The sequence below is a fragment of the Onychostruthus taczanowskii genome, unplaced genomic scaffold (assembly GCF_017590055.1).
Source record: "Onychostruthus taczanowskii isolate IOZ18803 unplaced genomic scaffold, ASM1759005v1 scaffold106, whole genome shotgun sequence".
Taxonomy (NCBI): domain Eukaryota; kingdom Metazoa; phylum Chordata; class Aves; order Passeriformes; family Passeridae; genus Onychostruthus; species Onychostruthus taczanowskii.
This window is the reverse complement of record NW_024497186.1, coordinates 7,521-16,344: the sequence shown is the minus strand read 5'-3', so window position 1 is coordinate 16,344 and position 8,824 is coordinate 7,521. Positions and strand designations below refer to the sequence as shown.

The 8,824-nt window shown below is 53.9% G+C and overlaps 1 protein-coding gene across 1 annotated transcript; it reads left to right on the top strand.

Annotated features, from left to right (window-relative positions):
- The first annotated feature begins 7 nt into the window (after window positions 1-7).
- Window positions 8-1,750, top strand: LOC121342539 (protein ABHD8-like). The gene is made up of 3 exons (XM_041417063.1): window positions 8-27; window positions 646-862; window positions 1,412-1,750. The coding sequence occupies exons 2-3, from the start codon at window positions 737-739 to the stop codon at window positions 1,559-1,561; spliced, it is 276 nt and encodes a 91-aa protein (XP_041272997.1). The 5' UTR covers window positions 8-27; window positions 646-736; the 3' UTR covers window positions 1,562-1,750.
- The last annotated feature ends 7,074 nt before the right edge of the window (window positions 1,751-8,824 follow it).

The following is an 8,824-nucleotide window of genomic DNA, read 5'->3' as shown; positions in this document are numbered from 1 at the left end:
CCCCTGCCTGGCCTGGAGCTTCCTCAAGTGAGTCACAGCCTGGGGAGGGGTCCTGTGCCACCCAGGGGGGGTCCTGTGCCACCCAGGGGGCCACCCTGGCACTGCCACTGCTGAGGGAGGGGACAGGGGGTGGCTTTTGGGGGGCTGGAGGGCTGGGGGTCATCCTGGCACTGCTGCCCCAAGGAAGGGGACAGAGTGTGGGATTTGGGGCCGGGGTCTTGTGCCACCTCTCAGGGGGTTCATCCTGGCACTGCCACCCCGAGGGAGGTGACAGAGAGTGACTTTTGGGGGGCTGGGGGCTTCTGAAACCCCTCAGGGGCTCATCCTGGCACTACCATCCTGAGGGAGGGGACAGAGAGTGACTTTTGAGGGCTGGAATCCCCTGCCACCACCCAGGGGCTCACCCTGGCACTGCCACCCCGAGGAAGGGGGCAGAGTGTGGGATTTGTGCCACCTCTCAGGAGGCTCACCCTGGCACTGCCACCCCGAGAGAGGTGACAAAGTGTGACTTTTGTGGGGCTGGGTTCATCCTCGCACTGCCACCGCCAGGGAGGTGACAAAGCGTGACTTTCGGGAGGTCTGGGATGCCCCCCTTTGCTGCCAACCCCCCGAATTCCGCGCTGAGCCCTCTCCCCCCCGTGCCAGGGCCGGCTTTGCCCGCCAAGGTGCCAAAGAGAAGCAGCTGCTGAAGGAGGGCAACGCCTTCAACGTCTCGTCCTTCGTGCTGCGTGCCACCATGAGCGGGCAGTACTGGCCCGAGGGGGACGAGCTGTACCACGCCGAGCTGGCCGTGCCCGTGCTGCTGGTGCACGGCATGCACGACAAGTTCGTGCCCATCGAGGAGGACCAGAGGATGGCAGAGGTACGGGGCTGGCACCCCCGGGAAGGGGGGTGGGGGATCTGCCCCCCCCCCAAAAAAATGGGGGGTGGCTGATGGGGACGTGGGGAGGGAGGGAGGGGGGAAATTGTCCAGTGATCTGAGGGATGGTGACAGGGTGGCACAGGGGTGGGCAGGGACACCTTGGCATGGGCAGGGACATGGCAGGGACATGGGCAGGGACACTGGCAGGGTGACACAGGGATGGGCAGGGACGCCTTGGCATGGGCAGGGACATGGGAGAGGGACACTTTGGCATTGAAATGGGACAAATTTCACTGTCCCAGGGTGCTGCAAGGGATGCTGCCAGGGATGGCACAGGGACATGGGACACCTTGGCATGGGCAGGGACACCCTGCTGTGCCCCAGGGCGCTCCAAGGGACGCTGCCAGGGAGGGGACAGAGTGGCTTTGGAGCGCCGGGGCAGGGCTGGAGCCCATCCTGGCACTGCCACTCGCCAGGGAGGGGACAGAGTGGCATTTGGGGGCTCGTGCCACCTCCGGGGGGTCTCACCGCGCCGCCGGCTGCCCGCAGATCCTGCTGATCGCCTTCCTGAAGGTGATCGACGAGGGCAGCCACATGGTGATGCTGGAGTGCCCGGACACGGTGAACACGCTGCTGCACGAGTTCGTCCTCTGGGAGCCCGACACGCCCGCGGCCCGCGGCGACGGCGACACCAAATGAGGGCCAGCGACACGCGGGGACAGCGGGCTGGCCGCTGCCGCGGGAGAGGCGGAGCGCGGAGCGGGCTCGGCCCGGCCGCCAGCCCGGTTTGGGCCCGGGGGCGAGCGAGGAGCGACCCCGGGCTGGGATGGCAGCGCCGGGAGAGGAGCCGGGAGTGCCCGGGGCCGGGGACAGCGGGGACACGGCACGGCCGGTCCCCGGACTGCACTGGGAGGGTTGGGGTCTGTGGGATTGGGAATGGGGGATTTGGGATGGGAACGGGGGCTGGGGGATTTGGGATTGGGAATGAGGGGTTGGGAATGGGAATGGGGGTTTGGGAATGGGGATTTGGGATTGGGAATGAGGGGTTGGGAATGGGAATGGGGGGGTTTGGGATTGGGAATTTGGGATTGGGTGTTTGGGGTTGGGAATTCAGGATTTGGGATTGGGAATGGGGGTTTCGGGTTGGGGGATTTGGGGTCGGGATGGTTTTGGGGTGACGCCCATCGCGGCGGTGACGTCACACTCAGGGGGCAGGGCCACGGCACTCAGCGCCCCCCAGTGGCCAGAACTGGCACTGCCCGGTGCCACCAGCGCCACCAAGTGCCACCAAGTGCCACCAGTGTCCCCAAACCGGCACTGCTCAGTGCCACCCAGTGTCCCCAAACCGGCACTGCCCGGTGCCACCAGTGCCATCAACTGGACCTCGATCCCCGTGACCTGGAGGTGACACCGGGCCAGGAGAGGTGACACAGGAGGGACACAGGGCCACAGAGGGGACCCCAGCCCCACCTCAGACCCCACAAAAGCCAAGACACCTCTGGTGTTTCCCCACCCGCGGCACACGGCCACCACCTCACCGTGTCCCCAACCCGCCCCGTGTCCCCAGGACCTCCGTCCCAGTGACACAGGGCCAGCAGAGGGGACACAGCAGAGGGGACACAGGAGGGGACACGGGAGGTGACACAGGAGCAGGAGAGGTGACACAGGAGAGGGGACACAGGAGAGGACACGGGAGGGGACACAGGGCCAGCAGAGGGGACACGGGAGGGGACACAGGGCCAGCAGAGGGGACACAGGAGGGGACACAGGAGGGGACACAGGGCCAGCAGAGGGGACACAGGAGAGGGGACACAGAACCAGGAGAGGTGACACAGGGCCAGCAGAGGGGACACAGGAGGTGACACAGGGCTGGGAGAGGTGACACAGGAGAGGGGACACAGGAGGGGACACGGGAGGGGACACAGGGCCGCAGGGGTGACCCCAGCCCCACAAAAGCAGCACGCCCCCCCCGATCAGCCCCCCCGATCGAATCCTGCCTTTAATTCCCACCCAAATTTTCCAATTTTCTCCAAGGAAAACTCTCCCCAAGCGATTTGGGGAATTTCTCTCCCAGATTTGGCCTTAAACACCCAAAATTTTGAGATTTCCTCGAATTTCAGATTCCAACCAATACGGAGCGGGTGGGCGTGGCCAGCTGATGAATATGTATGAGCCTATTGGGCGAGCCTATGAATATGTAAATTTTCCGGGAATAAAATCACCCAAATTTTGGAGAGGAGCTCTGAGAATTTCGCACATTTGGGAAGTTCGATAAATATTCTACTTTTAAAAATTGATTGAATTTTTCTTTAATTCTTTAAAGAGAAAAAGTTTCTTAAAGTTCGATTTTTCCTAAATTCTTTCATGTTTTTCTTTCCGTGCCTCAGTTTCCCCCCCCCTCGGGTGTGACACCCCCAAACCCCGGGGGGGACCCTCGGGAACCCCAAAACCCTGGCGTCTTCCTCCCTGCCCATCCCAAAAACACCCCAAAATATCCCAAAAACATCCCAAAAATATTTTTCAAAATCCAAAAAATACCCCCAAAACACCCCAAAAAATCCCAAAAATATCCCCAAAAATTTCCAAAAACATCCCAAAATATCCCAAAATCAGCTGCTCCACTTTTAGAACTTCTCCTTCATGTGACAGAATTTAAAAAAAAATAAAATAAAAAAGAGAAAAACACCAAATATTTACCAAAACTTCCAAGATTTTTAAGGGATTTTTTTTCCTTTTTTTTTTTTTTTTTTTTTTTTTTTTTTTTTTTTTTTTTTTTCCCCCCTTTTTTAAAGTTTTTTTTAAGGGATTTTCCTTTTTTTTTTTTCTTTTTTTTTTTTTTTTGTTTTTAAGGAATTTTTTAAGGGATTTTTCCCCCCTTTTTTAAAGTTTTTTTTAAGGGATTTTCCTTTTTTTTTTTTCTTTTTTTGTCTTTTTTTTTAAGTGATTTTTCTCCTTTCCCCCCCGCCCCCTTTTTTTTTTTAAAGGGTATTTTTCCCTTTTTTTTCCCCCCTTTTTTTTTTTTTAAAAGATTTTTCTCCTTTTTTTTTTTTTTTTTTTATTTTTTAAGGGTTTTTTTTAAAGGGATTTTTTTCCCTTTTTTTTTTTTTTTTAAGGGTTTTTTCTCTTTTTTTTTTTTTTTTTAAGGTTTTTTTAAGGGATTTTCCTTTTTTTTTTTTCTTTTTTTGTCTTTTTTTTTAAGTGATTTTTCTCCTTTCCCCCCCGCCCCCTTTTTTTTTTTAAAGGGTTTTTTTTCCCCTTATTTTTTTTTTTATTATTTCGAGGCGGATTTTCGCCATCTGGAGAATGAAAAGGCTCTGGCAGGGCCGGTGAAGTGTCAGCGAAAAGGCTTTAAAAATGTTGTTATTATTGTTATTTATGGGCTGGAGCCACGGAGAGGGAAAAGAAGCCAAAAAAAAAGTTCAAAAATAGCTGGAAAAAGCAAAATAAAAAGCGGGATGTTTTTTCCAGAAGCGGCTGAAAAACAAAATAAAATACCTTGGAAAAACACAAATGTGTTGGGGAATTTTTTTTGGGATTGGGGACTTTTGGGGTTGGGGATTTTGGGGATTTTTGGGATTTTGGGGATCGGGATTTTTGAGATTGGGGTTTTTGGGATTTTGGGGATTGGGGTTTTTGGGATCGGGGTTTTTGGGGTCAGGAATTTTTGGGATTGGGGATTTTTTGGGATCTGGGTTTTTGGGGATGGGAGTTTTGGGGATTGGAGATTTTTGGGATCGGTTTTTTTGGGGATCGGGGTTTTTTGGGTTAGGGATTTTTGGGATTTGGGTATTGGAGTTTTTTGGGGTCAGGGATTTTTGAGATTTTGGGGATTGGGAATTTTTGGGATTGGGGTTTTTGGGGATCAGGGATTTTTGGGGATCAGGGAATTTTGGCCTTGGGGATTTTGGGGGTTGGGGTTTTTTTGGGATTGGGGATTTTTGGGGATCAGGGATTTTTGGGGTCGGGGATTTTTGGGGATCAGGGATTTTGGGGATATTTGGGATTTTAGGGATTGGAGTTTTTGGGGTCAGGGATTTTTGAGGATCAGGAGATTTTGGGATTGGGGTTTTTGGGTTCGGGGGTTTTGGGATTGGAGTTTTTGGGATCAGGGGTTTTGGGACTGGGGGTTTTTTGGGATCAGGGATTTTTTGGGATCAGGGTTTTTCCCGGCTCCCGGCAGAGGGAAGGGCGGGAGCGCAGCGGCGCCTCTTGGCCAGACGGGCTGGAATTCCACAGCTGGAATTCCACAGCTGGATCGGCCGGAATGCTCCGGTTTGGGATTCTCACAGGTTCCAGTTTGGGGTCCCCAGGGATGCTCCAGGTCGGGATTCCCTGATTTGGGGTTCCCTGGAACAATCCAGTTCGGGATTCCCAGGGATTCCCAGATTTGGGGTCCCCAGGGATGCTCAGGTCCGGGGTTCCCTGATTTGGGGTTTCAGGAATGCTCCAATTTGGGATCCCCAGGGATTCCCTGATTCGGGGTCCCCGGGACGCTCAGTTTTGGGGTTCCCAGGGATGCTCCAGTTCGGGGTTCCCGGGAATTCTCTGATTTGGGGTTCCCTGGAATGATCCAGTTCAGAATCCCTAGGGATTCCCTGATTTGGGGTCCCCAGGGATGCTCTGGGTCCCCTGGGAATTCTCGAGTTTGGGGTCCCCAGGAAAACCTCGATTTGGGGTCCCCAGGGACGCTCAGTTTTGAGGTCCCCGGGGATTCCCTGATTTGGGGTTCCCAGGAATTCTCTGATTTGGGGTTCCCTGGAATGATCCAATCCATAATCCCCAGGGATTCCCTGATTCGGGGTCCCCGGGATGCTCAGTTTTGGGGTCCCCGGGGATGCACCAGTTCGGCATTCCCAGGAATTCTCTGATTTGGGGTTCCCTGGAATGATCCAATCCATAATCCCCAGGGATGCTCTGGGTGCCCTGGGAATTTGGGGTCCCCAGGAAAACCTCGATTTGGGGTCCCCAGGGATGCTCTGTTTTGGGGTCCCCAGGGATGCTCAGTTTTGGGGCCCCCAGGGATTCCCTGATTCGGTGTCCCCAGGGATGCTCAGTTTTGGGGTTCCCAGGGATTCCCTGATTCGGGGTCCCCGGGATGTTCAGTTTTGGGGTCCCCAGGGATGCTCAGTTTTGGGGTCCCCAGGGATGCTCAGTTTTGGGGTCCCCTGCTTTGGGGTCCCCGGGGATGCCCCATTTTGGGACAGGGCCTGCAAAGGGGATCCCAAATCCTTTCCTTCCCCTTTTCACCCCCTGTTCCCTCTCGTCCTGCTTTATTTTTGGGTGGATTTTTCTCTATTTCGGGCCTTTCCAGCTGCTTCCTTTTATCCTTTTCATTCAGAGCCTGTCATTACATTTTCCATTCTTTCAAAGAAACAAAAAAAACCACCCCAAAGTGGCTTCCCAGGGGCCTTTCCAGCTCCTTATTCCCGGAGGGAAGGGGTAGAATATCCCAAAATATCCCAAAAAAAATCCCAAAAAAATCAAAATATAATCCCCAATCCTCCCCCTCCCGCTCCCCTGTGGGGTTTTTAGGAGTTTTTGAGGGAATATCCCAAAAAAAAAAAAAAAAACAAAACAACACCTCTCCGAGATCCCGACGTGCTGGCACGTCCTTTTCCCGTCTTTTTTTTATTTTTTGGGATCCGGCCATCCCAAATTACCGGGGCGGGCCGGGAGCTGCGGGCTCCGGGCTCCCGTTCCCTTCCCCGCTCTGCTCTTCCCGCTTGGAATAGCGAAAAGCAGCGGCGGAGTTTTTCTCATCCCGTTTTTCCTCCTCTCCCGGGATATTCCCAGCCCCTGCCGCTGCCTCCCGGACCCTCCGGGGTTAAATCCACCCCTGGGTCACCCCAAAATCCACGGCCGGGACCCCTCGGGGCATCCCCGCTCCGTCCCCATCCCGCATTCCACGAAAAAATGGGGGGAAATTGAGGGGTTTCCACCCAAAACCTGCACAAATCCCCCCTGGATCCCCCATCCCTCAGATCGCTGTCCCTGGGACTCGGGGTCACCTCTTCCGTCCCTTTTTTGTTATTTTTGCCCGTTCCCCCCTTTTCTCCCCCTTTTTTCCCTCCCCCCCATTTTTTCTCCCATTTTTCCCAATTTTCCCTCCCATTTTTTCTCCCATTTTCCCCAATTTTCCCCTCTTTTTTGCTTCCCCCCCCTTTTTTCTCCCCTTTTTTTCCCTTTCCCACCCATTTTTGTCTCCCATTTTCCTCAATTTCCCCCTTTTTTTTTGCCTTTTCCACTCCTTTTTTCCTTCCCAGCTCCAGGAATAGCGGCTGGAGCAGTTTCCGTCTGCCCTGGCCCAAGCTGGAATTCCCTCATGGAATTCTCAGCATTCCCACATGGAATTCCTGCATTCCCACATGGAATTCCTGCATTCCCGCATGGAATTCCCACATTCCTGTATGGAATTCCTGCAGGATGCCAGCATTCCCACATTCCCACAGGATCCCGGATTCCCACATGGAATTCCTGCATTCCCGCATTCCCACATTCCCCCAAGATTCAGGATCCCGGCATTCCCACATGGAATTCCCACATTCCCACATGGAATTCCCACAGGATCCCCACATTCCTGCATTCCCTCACTCTCTCTCATTCCCACATTCCCCCAGGATCCTGGCATTCCCACATGCAATTCCTGCACTCCATTCCCACAGGATCCCGGATCCCGGCCCTGTCCCGGCCGCCACACCTGCGTGTCCCTGGGGAGGGGACGTGGAACCGGGTGGGGACAATTCCTGGAACCCAGGGAAAATCGGGATGCGGAGAGAAACAGGATCCAGGATAGGAAAATCTGGGATAAAGAGAATCCAGGATAAGGAGAACCCAGGATAGGGAAAATCCAGGGTAAGGGGAAATCCAGGATGGGGAAAATCCAGGAAAAGGAGAATTCAGGATGGGGAAAATCTAGGATAGGGAGAACCCAGAGCAGGGAAAATCCAGGATAAGGAGAACCCAGGATAGGGAAAATCCAGGACAATGAAAATCCAGGATAAAGAGAACCTAGGACAGGGAAAATCCAGGACAGGGAAAATCCAGGATGGGGGAAATCGAGGATAAGGAGAACCCAGGATAGGGAGAATCCAGGATAGGGAGAACTCAGGACAAGGAGAATCCAGGATAGGGAAAATCCAGAATAAGGAGAATCCAGGATGGGGAAAATCCAGGATAGGGAGAACTCAGGATAGGGAAAATCCAGGACAGTGAAAATCCAGGATGGGGGAAATCGAGGATAAGGAGAACCCAGGATAGGGAGAATCCAGGACAGGGAAAATCCAGAATAAGGAGAACCCAGGATAGGGAAAATCCAGGACAATGAAAATCCAGGATAAAGAGAACCTAGGACAGGGAAAATCCAGGACAGGGAAAATCCAGGATGGGGGAAATCGAGGATAAGGAGAACCCAGGATAGGGAGAATCCAGGATAGGGAGAACTCAGGACAAGGAGAATCCAGGATAGGGAAAATCCAGAATAAGGAGAATCCAGGATGGGGAAAATCCAGGATAGGGAGAACTCAGGATAGGGAAAATCCAGGACAGAGAAAATCCAGGAGGGGTGAAATCGAGGGTAAGGAGAACCCAGGATAGGGAGAATCCAGGATAGGGAGAACTCAGGACAAGGAGAATCCAGGATAGGGAAAATCCAGGATAAGGAAAATCCAGGATAGGGAAAATTCAGGATAGGGAGAACTCAGGACAAGGAGAATCCAGGACAAGGAGAATCCAGGCAAAAACAACACCCAGCACGGGGAGAAGCCAGGACAGGGAGCAGCCAGACTTTGGGAAGGAGGGGTTGGAACGACACCTCGCCGCGGAATCTCAGCATTCCAGGTGCCTCCTCCCTCCCTCTCCCTCCCTCTCCCTCTCCCTCCCTCCCTCTCCGTCTCCCCCCCGCCGCGCCGGCATCCGCCCGCGCTGGGATCGCATCCCGGCGGGACCGGGCCGGGATTTGGCCGC

Bases quoted from the DNA above. Each gene is read 5' to 3' on its own strand.
- LOC121342539 (XM_041417063.1), top strand. From the start codon at position 737: ATGAGCGGGCAGTACTGGCCCGAGGGGGACGAGCTGTACCACGCCGAG. The intron at 863-1,411 runs GTACGGGGCTGG...GGCTGCCCGCAG, and splicing joins AGGACCAGAGGATGGCAGAG to ATCCTGCTGATCGCCTTCCT.